This window comes from Saimiri boliviensis, chromosome 2, assembly GCF_048565385.1.
Source record: "Saimiri boliviensis isolate mSaiBol1 chromosome 2, mSaiBol1.pri, whole genome shotgun sequence".
In the NCBI taxonomy this organism is placed as follows: Eukaryota; Metazoa; Chordata; class Mammalia; order Primates; family Cebidae; genus Saimiri; species Saimiri boliviensis.
In genome coordinates, this window is record NC_133450.1 from 340,229 (window position 1) to 352,562 (window position 12,334).

Here is a 12,334-nt window from a genome sequence, read left to right on the forward strand (position 1 = left end):
CTCGGCCTCCCAAAGTGCTGGGATTATAGGCATGAGCCACCACGTGTGGCCAAAATAGCATTATTGAACCATTTCTCCTCTTCTAATCCTCCTAATTATAGTCCCTGAAATACCAAAAATGTAAGGGTTAAAAGATAAAAGTGTTAATAAATAAAATGGTTTTTTTCATCTCTGTCATCCAGGCTGGAGTCCAGTGGTGCAATCTTGGCTCACTGCAGCCTCGACCTCCTGGGCTTAAGTGATCCTCGCACTGCAGCCTCCTGAGTAACTGGGACCATAGGTGTGCGCCACACCTGGCTAGTTTTTTGTATTTTTGGTAGAGACGGGGTTTCACCATGTTGCCCAGATTAGTCTTGAACTCCTGAGCTCAAGCGATCTGCCCACCTCTGCCTCGCAAAGTGCCGGGATTACAGGTTTGAGCCATTGCAACCAGCCTAAAATGCCTTTCAATAGCATCTAAGGAACTTCTGCCCAAGTGGGGAAAAAACTAGCTTGAACTGCTCTCAAATCTTGTTTGAAAGAAAGTAGACAGGGTATCAGCAAAACGCTAAATTAATTCCAACATTCTGCTTAATGAGAATTTTTAAGATATTGCTTTGTGAATATCTTCGCAATATATCCCATACTAGAAATACCACTTTCTTAGCACACTTTAAAGCAGTGTCCAGTGCAAATGTCAGAGATATTTTAGCATAAAACCTTATAGTGCAATTAAATTCTTCTTAGCAGTCATGCTTTTTTAGCTGGCTCTAAATGTTTTAAGTTTATGCTGCTCACAAATCTCGGCATGTTAAAAAGGAGACAATTTCAGCCAGGCCCAGTGGCTCACACCTGTAATCCCAGCACTTTGGGAGACCAAAGTGGGTGGATCACCTCAGGTCAGGAGTTCAGGACCAGCCTGGCCAAAATGGAGAAACCCTGTCTCTACTAAAAATACAAAATTATCCAGGCATGATGGGACATGCCTGTAATCCCAGCTACTTGGGAGGCTGAGACAGGAGAATCACTTGACCCTGGGAGGTGGAGGTTGCAGTGAGCCAAGATTGTGCCACTGCACTCCAACCTGGGCAACAAGAGCAAAACTCAGCCTCAAAAAAAAAAAAAAAAAAGGAGACAACCCAATGCATCCCCTCATTCCCTCATTTCCCACATCAGGATACGTGACCAGAAGGGCTGCCGCTGCAGCCTCATTGATGGCAGAGCTCCGAGGGGCGCCCTTGGGCTTCATGCGCTTGTCGCCCTAACATCTTCCATCTTGTGACAACTTTCTAGATTAACTTAATGAAGGCCACACCCCGATAGCTCTAGCCCACACTGATGTTTACTCATTCATTCACCTAACAAACATGTATTGGACAGGAGCCTCATATCAGACGGGCCCTGGGAACATACCGGTAAGCAAAACAGGCAGCATCCACGTTCACAATCCAGTAGGAATGACTGACACAGCACACACGACACTATATAAGCTAAATTCCGAATAAACTGAATCAAATGGAAAATTCTTTTTAGAAGTTGTTTTTAATAGTTAACATTTGCTCATCCTATGCAAAATGAACAGTTTTGACATCTCTATAGCACTACAAATAGGCCGACGACAGTAATTGCTTTTGTGCGTGTGTGTGTGTGTGTGTGTGTGTGTGTGTGTGTGTGTGAGACCAGGTCTTGCCCTGTTACCCAGGCTGGAGTGCAGTGGTGCCATTATAGCTCACTGAAGCCTCAAACTCCTGGCCTCAAGCAATCCTCCCACCTCAGCTTCCCTCCTACCCGAAGCATCCACACAGCTGGAACTATAGGTGCATTCCACTATAGCCAGCTAGTTTCTTTATTTTTTGTAAAGACAGGGACCCTTTGTAGCCCAGGCTGGTCTTGAACTCTTGGGCTCCAGCAATCCTCCTGCCTTAATCTCCCAAAGTGCTGTAAGATCCACCATACCCAGCCTTACTTATTATATTCTTACATTTTAATTTTCCTTCTCTTCCTTGTCTTAAAAATACTTGACTTGGCGGGACATGGTGACTCATGCCTTTAATTCTAGCACTTTGGGAGGCCAAGGCAGGTGGATCACTTGAAGACCAGCCCGGCCAACGTGGTGAAACCCCATCTCTACTAAATGATCTGGGCGGGTAGCACACGCCTGTGGTCCCAGCTACCGGAGAGGCTAAGGTAGGAGGACCGACTGACCCCAGGAGGGAGAGGCTGCAGTGAGCCAAGATTGTACCATTGCACTCCAGCCAGGAAGACAGAGATCCTATCTCGAAAACAACAACAAAAACAAGTAAAACTAAAAACTTGACTTTAAAAGATCCCTTACATCAAAAGGATATATGACCCCCAGAGAAAATATTAGCAAATGATATATCTGATGGGGTATCTAAAATATATAAAGAACTATTATAAATCAATAACAAAAAGATTTGATAATCCATTTTGTTTGTTTGTTTGTTTGTTTGTTTTGAGACAGAGTCTTGCTCTGTCACCCAGGCTGGAGTGCAGTGGTGAGATCTCAGCTCATAGCAACCTCTGCCACCCAGGTTCAAGCGATTCTCCGCTTCAGCCTCCTGAGTAGCTGGGATTATAGGCACACACCACCACGCCTAGCTAATTTTTGTATTTTTAGTAGAGACAGGTTTCACCATGTTGGCCAGGCTGGTCTCAAACTCCTGACCTCAAGTGATCCACCCACCTTGGCCTCCCAAAATGCTGGGATTACAGGCGTGAGCCACGGTGCCCAGCCCAATAATCCAATTTTTAAGTGAGCAAGAGATCTAAATGAACTTAGACATTTCTCTAAAGAAAGGCCAATAAATACATGAAAAGATGCTCAACACCTTTATCCATCAGGAAAACACAAATCAAAACCACAGTGGGATAGCACTTCACACCTAACAGAATGGGTAGAGCCAAAAAGACAGATGATAAGTTATTCAACTTTGCATACTACTTTTCTTCATCTTTGACAGGTATAAAACACATACCTCCCTTCCAAGAGATGGGTTAGCTAAAAGTGTAGATGTAAGTGCCAGCACAGGGTCGTTCTTATTATTCCATAAGTGATTGCTAAAGTAATGGTAACCAAAAGACCAACAAAGATTGTCACCAGACAGTACTAGGCAATGGAACTTTGCAAAAATACAAAGGAAGAATGTGCTTGTGGCACTGGGCATTCAACACAGTGCAATGAAGGTTCACGATAAAGCTTTCCTCAACTCTATTCTTGAAAGCAAATAATAGTAATTATAATACAACATGCTAATAGCATATAAATCACATATCTCAGAAAAACAAAGGGAACCAAGCAGTGAAGCACACTAAAAATAGGATAAGACCAAAAAAAATTAATGGGCTGCTTCTTCTAAAGCAGTTAAAAGGACAGCTGCTAAGACAAAAACTAGGTTGAATACCTAACAAAGGTATAAATGCGTATACAGTCATATCACTAACACTTTCCTATATTTACACTTTGGTTTTACAAATTCCATTTTAACTCCATCATTAGTTGCCGAAAGTTTGAGGAACTGGGAGAATGACATAAGAAAAAGGAAATGTAGGGCCGGGCGCGGTGGCTCACGCCTGTAATCCCAGCACTTTGGGAGGCCGAGGCGGGTGGCTCACGAGGTCAAGAGATCGAGACCATCCCAGTCAACAAGGTGAAACCCCGTCTCTACTAAAAATACAAAACATTAGCTGGGCATGGTGGTGCGTGCCTGTAATCCCAGCTACTCAGGAGGCTGAGGCAGAATTGCCTGAACCCAGGAGGCGGAGGTTGCGGTGAGCCGAGATCGCGCCATTGCACTCCGGCCTGGGGAACAAGAGCGAAACTCCGTCTCAAAAAAAAAAAAAAAAGGAACTGTAACCTTGCTCCTTAGTTTTAGTATGGTGAAAAGGACACAGAACTGCAAAGCTGAGAACCTTAATTTGACTACTGGGCACCACTAATTAGCTGTGAACCACCATAAGCCACAATTTTTTTTTCTTTTCCTTTTTTTTTTTTTTTTTTTTTTGAGACAGGATCTTACTCGGTCACCCAAGCTGGAGTACAGTTGCACAATCTTGACCCATTGCAGCCTCCATCTCCTGGGCACAAGCAATCCTTCTGCCTCAACCTCCTGAGTAGCTGGGACTACAGGCACACACCACCACACCCAGCTAATTTTATTTTATTTTTTGTAGAGATGGGGTTTTGCCATGTTGCTCAGGCTGGTCTTGAACTCCTGAGCTCAAGAGATCCTCCTGCCTCAGCCTCCCAATGTGCTGGGATTACAGGTATGAGCCACCACGCCTGGCCCACAATTTTCTAACCTATATAAAATAAGGGTATCTGTCAGCACTATGTCAATAATTGTTAAATGGGTATGGCAACAATTTTTTGATTTATAAATTTTTTGGTCCAAATTTTTATATTTGGACCATTCTTGTGAACATTTTCATTTTTCCATTATAAAACATTAAGGGAAAACCTCCTCTTAGCTGCTTGCCTCTCATCTGGATCAAACACAATAAAGTACATTATCTTACTATGTTGGGTAATGTCTAAGTAGTTTAAGATTTTTTTTTTTTTAAATCTTCTTCACTAAATAGAATAGGTAGCCAAAAGGATAGCTGAAGATTTAAAAAACCAACTCTAGAAACATTTGATAGTGATTTGTTCTGGCATTTTTCCATGAAGAATCGTGATTTTCTTATCAAAAGGTAATGATTCAGGAAAAAGTCAACCAACATGTTCAGAGCTAAATGTGGATATTAGCAGTCTTTTGCCAACCTGCAGATAAAAACTGACTGACAGACATTAAATATAATTTTAGGTTTCTGCCATAAATTCTTCTTAAATCTTTAGCATCTGCTACAACTTGGCCACGCTAGAGCCTAATGTGATATCTAGTTTAATTAATTCATTAATTCAACAAATGCCAACCAGCTGCTTACTGTGCCAACCTCTGTGCCAGGTGCCAGAGCGAAAGGAGAAAACAAAGACCTGGTGCCTGTCTTCCTGGGGTACAAACTTGCACAATTGTTTACCTCATTATGTCATACTTACAATTCTACGGCTATGCAAAGTACACCGCAGAGTGAGAACGGCGCCCCTGCCATTGCTCAGTGCATCACCTGCATATTCTAACGCCACAGCAGCTCTGGAGTCTAACACAGGATTTCTCAGCTTGGCACTACTGACATTCTGTGCTGGACAATTCTTTGTTGTGGAGGGCTGTGTTGTGCCCTGTATATCTGACGGCATCTCTGGCTTCTACCCACTAGACATACCATCACCGCAAATGATAACCAATCCTGTCTCCAGACACTGCCAAATGTTGGTGACAGAGCGCAAAACTGAGCCTTTTTGCAAACCACTGTTCTAACTCTAGTAGCTAATAAGTAGCAGAGGTAGAACTAGGACCCAGATTTATTCTGGTTTTTCTCAAAACAATGCCGTAATTGCAAGAGCCATGTGTGATCACCGTCAAAATTCAAACCCATAAGCTCATGAAGAGTAAGCGTTCTCCCCCTCTCCTCCTCTCCTTCCCCTTCCCTCCAAGGGTAACCATTTTTAAGTTTGATGTGTAGATATTTTAAATTACATACGTGTTCACTCACACACAGAAACATGTTTTCCTCTGATTAAGTTCTGCAACTCGCTTTTTTTCATTCAATACTATACACTAGTAGATGTCCAACTACCTCCAGTCTTCCTTCATAAGCTGCAAAGCGATCATTACGGGTGCATCATACTTTAAGCTTTCACTACTGATTGGCATTTACGGTCTTCAGTGTCTGCTTATTTCTAATAATGCTACCATGGAAAAAATGCCGTAATTAACACATCGATTTTTCCACACTGATGCAAAGATTTCTCTAGCACTGATTTTCAGAAGTGAAACTGCTGAGTCAAGGGGACGCGCTGGGAGATCTTGCTAGCTTTCTTTGCTCCTTCACAGGCTGCCATAAGAAGGAAATAAGAAGAGTGACGTATATTATATCTCCCCAAATCATAATGAAGGCATTCCTGGAGCAGTTAATCTACCCCTGAAGTCTCCTTGTACCTTTTTATAAGTTAACAAAAAGTGACTTGTACTCTTAAAAAAAAAAAAAAAAAAAACCTCTTTGCAGCAGTCCTAGGAGGGCTATTTTAAGCAACAGCAAGATAAAGCAATGCACATAACCATTTTGTAAACGAGGGGAAATGTGTACTAAGTCCAATATTTTTAATGCGACCAACAAGAATGCTTACCAATCATTATTTTAAGTATTACAGATGAAATATAGGGGGATTATTTTCACTCCAGGATTTTCATTATATTTTCTATTGATTTTTATCACAGAATTATAGGATAAAGTTACACTGTAACTGATGTGCTTTAGTAAACTTAATTTAATATCTTACCCTGACTCTCAGAACACTTGCAGTAAGAAAACAAATGACCTTCGGTGGTATTAATTTAGGTGCAGTCAATAGTTCTCAAGGAGAGGAGACAACTTGCATACTTAAAAAAAAACGGTGGGGGGGGGGGCGGGGGCTGAGTATCATCAGATCAAGTAAACTCAGAGTTCATTATCTTAATTTGGGGATATAAATCTCTCCACAGGCAATAAATACGTATTATGAGCTAGTACATTTACAGTATTATAGAATAAAACACCTAATGTCACATGAAGTTGCCTGTATGACCTTGAAAAGACTCTTGCTAATTTCCCCCTTAGATGCATCCAACTATGAATGAATACTAAGGACTGGAAGAAAATATGGAGAAGTGAACACAGCTGCTTCATTAGGCGAGTAGGATAATGCTTGTTTGCTTAGCTTCTATTAGCCTTACATTGTTTGGGCTACGATTCATTGTAAATTCACTATTTCGATAATTACTTTCATCAGCTTCCCTTCAGAGTTCACCCAATTGGTACGAATGTGGAATTTTCTACAACCTTGCTACTTAATTGTGATACACTGACCAACAATATTCACGTCACCTGGGAGCTTGTTAGAACTGCAGAGTCTCAGGCCCCGCCTCTGACCTACTGGATCAGCATGTGTATCCTCAGGGAATGCCTGTGTACATTTAAGTTTCAGAAGCCCTGGGTCAACAAGACCTAAAGAAGTGGCTCTCAAGGGGTAATGAATGCAAAGAACAACTTTGCCCCCAGGGCACATTTGACAATGTGGGGAGACATTTTTCAGTGGGTGCTACTGGCATCTCATGGCTAGAGACCAGTATGCTACTAAACATCCTACAAGGCACAGGACACCCCCTCTCTGACAACAAAGAATTACCCAGTACAAAATTTCAGAGGTTGAGAAACCCCGACCTAAAGGAAAGAGTTTTGCCTAATTCCATATAGTTTACTGTAAAATAACAATAAAACCAGATTAAAAAAAAAAAAACTAAAAGTTCATATTGTCTTTTTTGTCAGAATTCAAATATTCATATTTAACTCCTATTTTTATTAGTAAAAGGCTATATTTTATAATCACACTTTGAAAGAAAAGAGTATGAGGTCACCGAATTAAATACTATAGGAAGAGCCGGGCATGGTGACTCACGACTGTAATCCCAGCACTTTGCCAGGCCAAGTCGGGCAGATCACTTGAGGCCAGAAGTTCAAGTCTAGCCTGGCCAACATGGCCCCATCTCTACCAAAAAAAAAATAATAATAAAAAAAATAAAATAAAATACTATAATTAGCCAGGCATGGTGGCACACGCCCGTAATCTCAGCTACTTAGGAGGCTGAGGCATGAGAACTGCTCGGACCCAGGAGGCAGAGGTTGCAGTGAGCTACGCCATGTCACTGCACTCCAGCCTGGGTAACAGAGTAAGGCCCTGCCTCAGTAAAAATAATAAACAAACAAACACAGTAGGAGAAACAATAGGTTTCCTCAAAATGAGAACAAAACATCTAAATTCATATTTTTTTCATCATAGAACAGAAAAGGATAATTTTAAATAATCCTATCACATTGTAATTACAAAACTATACCCAGGCCAGGCACAGTGGCTCATGCCTGTAATCCCAACAGTTTGGAAGGCAGAGGCAGGCAGATCACCTGAGATTAGGAGGTCGGGACCAGCTTGGCCAACATGGAGAAACCCCTGTCTCTACTAAAAATACAAAAATTAGCCAGGCAGGGTGGTGGCATGTCTGTGATCCCAGCTACTCAGGAGGCTGAGGCAAAAGAATCACTTGAACCCAGGAGATGGAGGCTGCAGTGAGCCGAAATCAGGCCACTGCACACCAGCCTGGGCAACAGAGCGAGACTCTGTCTCCTCCCTACCAAAAAAACTACACCCATGCTGTTCTGTGGAACAGATTTCTAAAGAAACAAATTCTAAACTTCTTTCAAAAACAATTCCAATATTTAACACCTCTAACTGTCGACATGCTTATTTAATATTGAACGTAAACTATCATCTGAGAACTTAATTCTAATGCTTTGGGAAGAAAAATAATGCTATTAGAAAAAAAAATGTTCTGTACTGAAATTACTGAACTAAAACTTCATATCCTAATTATAAAAATTTACTTGCTAGATCTAATTTGTAGATTATAGGTTGAAAAAGAAAGCTATTCTAAAACTGACTGAAAAACCCTAGCGTTCAACCCAGACTCCAATTAATAAATGCAGGAAATACACAGACAAATGAAATCGTATCTTCCAGTTGCTTAAAGTCTAGTTCATAGAGCATATTTACTATTTCTAGGAAATCAAAATAATTGCAAATTAATTGTGTATAAATTTTATCTAGGGACATATACATAACAAAAGTAAAACTGACCATCACTATGTGTATTTATTTCTGTTAGCTTCTGAAAATGTTAGTGAAAATGACTGAAGGTAAGAAGAAAATAATCTTTCATAGCTCTCATTTTCTATGAATCATTTTCCTGTTTTATTTGCAGCCACTATATATACTAATTAAAATAAAGTTTCAATCATTTAAAATGTCACACAGCATGCAGCCATAAAAATGAATGAGTAAATGTCCTTTTCAGGGACATAGATGAAGCTGGAAACCATCATTCTCATCAAACTGACACAGGAACAGAAAACCAAACACTGCATGTGGGAGGTGAACAGTGAGAACACGTGGACACAGGGAGGGGAACATCACACCCCGGGCCTGCAGGGGGGTTACAGGCAAGGGGAGGGAGAGCATTAGGACAAATACGTAATGCATGCGGGGCTTAAAACCTAGATGATGGGTTGATAGATGCAGCAAACCACCATGACACATGTCTACCTATGTAACACACCTGCACGTTCTGCACATGTATCCCAGAACTTAGTTAAAAATTTAAAAAATAAATGTCACGCAGCTAAGAAATACAACCATTTAGCTTTAAAATGTCGCACAACTAAGAAATATAACTAGTTAATGACTATCCCATAATCACTGCCCCAATCACAGGTCAGTTTAAAATGCTTGCATTATCTTAATGTGCTAGTTCATTGTACTTTAATACATTATACTTTGTCTTCTGAGCCAATTTCCATAGCTCTGTGACCGTTCATCAGCCAAATAATGGCTGGTAGCTGACTAGACATTCTCTTTACCTGGGGACTCACTCACAGAAAACCATAAAGAAAAGTTACTATTAAGAACCTACGGTGAATATGAAAACAATAAATTGTAAAAATAAAAGTAATTACAGTTGAACTTTAAAAACTTAAAGTTGACTTAAAAAACATCTACTACCACCTTTTCATTTCAAAGAGTGAGAAATAAATAATCAGCAAGGTCTTGTGTGGGATCTGCACTGAAAAAAAAAAAAAGAATCAGCAAGGTCAAGTAATACATCCAAGGAAACAGACAGTGAGTGGCAGGTCTCCTAATTCAAGACAGTACTTTCAGCCACCGATATGCAATGATAGTTGCACATTAGTTGTACACAAATGCATATTAACAGTAACAGCAAGTGTGCAATTACATTATCATTCAATATCACTTTGTTCTTCAAGATGATCACTTCTAAGAGCACACAGAATCTTAGAATTTTCGAGGTGGAGTGGGGATCCTTTAATGGCCCTTCACCATACAGAGGAGGAAACTAATATCCAGAGAGGTAACACTGTTCCACTCTGTCCTTCCACAAACCTTCACTGGGCTCCTACAGTAAGGTAGATATTGGGGCTACAAAGATAAACAAGATAAGAATCACAGTTCTTAAGGAGCTCACATGGAACAAAGAGAAAACATAGTTGCAATACGACCAGGTAATTATTATGAGAGATATTAACTAAGTGGGGCAGAAAGCAGGAAATAATCAATTTCATTTGGTTATAACACTGAACACCATGCATGAAGGAAGGGGGATAGCTATTTACACTAATGCTTGGCTACAGTGTTTTATATTAAAATAGATTTTTAAAGTTCAGTTTCATCAAAACGGGTAGAGAAGTATCATTTTCTCGAGTGTCAGGCACTGTGCCTGGCATTTTATATGCATTATTTAATTCTCCAAAGGACTCTGAGAGGTCAGCACGATTACCCCCATTTCTTAAAGAAGGAACCCGCTGAGAGAAGTCTGTCCAAGTCAGGACGCATCAGAGCCATAATTTGAATACAGTTTCGCCTGGCTCACAAAATCACATTCCTTTCTTTCTGTTAAACTCTCTCTCTGCTCAGGTTCTTCTTAATTTGTTTAAATCACCCTCCCTCTTATTTGTCTCGGGTCTACACTAAGCAATACATCCTGCAATGAATTATTCTAGTCTTCAAAGGTATCACTCCTAAAATCAGGAGTCACAGTTTAAAAACCTTAACAAAAGACAAGCAAGAAAAGGTTCTTGCAATATTTCCCCTATTCAAAAAAACTCACTGGTAAGCCCTGAAACACCGACGCGGAGAACTCCTGTCGGATGCTCAGCTGTTCTACGTTTAGATCACAGCACAGCCGCCCCGCAAACGTCACCACCTGGCTCTAAAACTTCCTCCCGCACTTGAAACGTGCAGCAGGACTACGCGGTTTCTTCTGCGGTTCCCGTCCCCGTCCAAAGCCTCTTGAAAAGCAGCAGGCTGAAAGAAGCTGTGCCCCACGGAGCCAGCGAGGAGCCCGAGGTCCCAACGCGGAGCCCGGAAGCCGGCGAGGCCACGCCACGACCCGCCCGCCGCGACCCGCGCCGCTCCTCGCCGGCGAAAGCGGAGGTTTCCAGACGCCGCGCTGGGCGGGGACGGCCGCGGGCGGAAGACCAGCTCCGGGCCCCCGGAATGAAGCCCCGTCCGCGCAGCCCGCGAACGGGCCACGCCGCGGAACGAAGCCCCGCCGGGCCCCCCGCGGAAGAAGTGGCGCGAAGTCTGCGCCGAGCCCGCCCCGCCGTCTCCGGGACGCAGGCCGCGGGGTGACCGCGAACTCGCACCCACGCGGCCTTCCCTCGGCATTTAAACGGAAGCCTCACTCCGAGCCCCCGGGAGAAAAGCCCGCCGCCCCTCGCAAGCGGGTCTTCGTCGGCCGCGGCCTCGGCGGCCCCCCGCCCCGCCCCGCCCCGCCGCCGCCCCGGCTCACCTCCCCGCGCGCCGCCCGCCGCGCCCGCCCGCCCGCAGCGCCCTGCGACCAGCTGGACCAGCAGCAGCAGGCGGAGCGCGCGGGACCCCGACCCCCGCGCCGCCATCGCCCCGGGCCCGCGCCGAACGAACGCGGGCCGCCGCCTCCCGACCGCCGCGCGGCGAACGCGGACTCCTGGGGTGTGGAGCTCGGAGTGCGAGTCGTGAGAGAAAACGAGGACAGACACGGCAGAGGCGCCGCTCCGCGCCTCAGCTCCCGCCGGGACAGCAGCCGCCGTCTGGCGGCTTCGGGCGGGCTCGGGACGCCGGAGGAAACCCGCGGCGCCTGGCCCCGCCCAGAACCGCCCCGGCCCCTCCCCGTTTGCCTCTGGCCACGCCCAGTTCCCCGCCTTGTTCCTGCTGGCCCAGTCTGTTCTACCCATAGCCCCGCCTCCGATGCTCACCAGGCCTTTTCCTCGGCCCCGCCTTCGACCCAACCCCGTTTTCTCCTAGCTCCTCCTTTCCACGCCTGGCCCCGCCCCATCGCCCTGGCCCCTCCCCATTCACCTCTGGCCACGCCCAATTCCTCGCCTTGTTCCTGCTGGCCCAGTCTGTTCTACCCATAGCCCCGCCTTTTCCTCGGCCCCGCCTCCGACCTAACCCTGTTTTCTCCTGGCTCCTCCTTCCCACGCATGGCCCCGCCCCATCGCCCTGGCCCCTCCCCATTCACCTCTGGCCACGCCCAATCCCCGCCTTGTTCCTGCTGGCCCAGTCTGTTCTACCCATAGCCCCGCCTCCGATGCCCAACAGGCCTTTTCCTCGGCCCCGCCTCTGACCCAACCCCGTTTTCTCCTGGCTCCT

At 44.4% G+C, this 12,334-nt stretch overlaps 1 protein-coding gene across 2 annotated transcripts in view; it reads right to left on the minus strand.

Moving 5' to 3' along the window:
* Positions 1 to 11,759, minus strand: part of CHRNA5 (cholinergic receptor nicotinic alpha 5 subunit) — a 28,892-nt gene extending 17,133 nt beyond the window's left edge. Inside the window, exon 1 of one of the 2 annotated variants that reach the window (XM_039469381.2) lies at positions 11,496 to 11,759. In XM_039469381.2, the coding sequence (XP_039325315.1) occupies positions 11,496 to 11,601 (106 nt within the window). In that variant the 5' untranslated portion in view covers positions 11,602 to 11,759. Of the gene's footprint in view, positions 1 to 1,392; positions 11,028 to 11,495 lie in introns of those variants that run through there. The other variant, XM_074392587.1, reaches the window with a different exon arrangement.
* Positions 11,760 to 12,334: the final 575 nt, after the last annotated feature.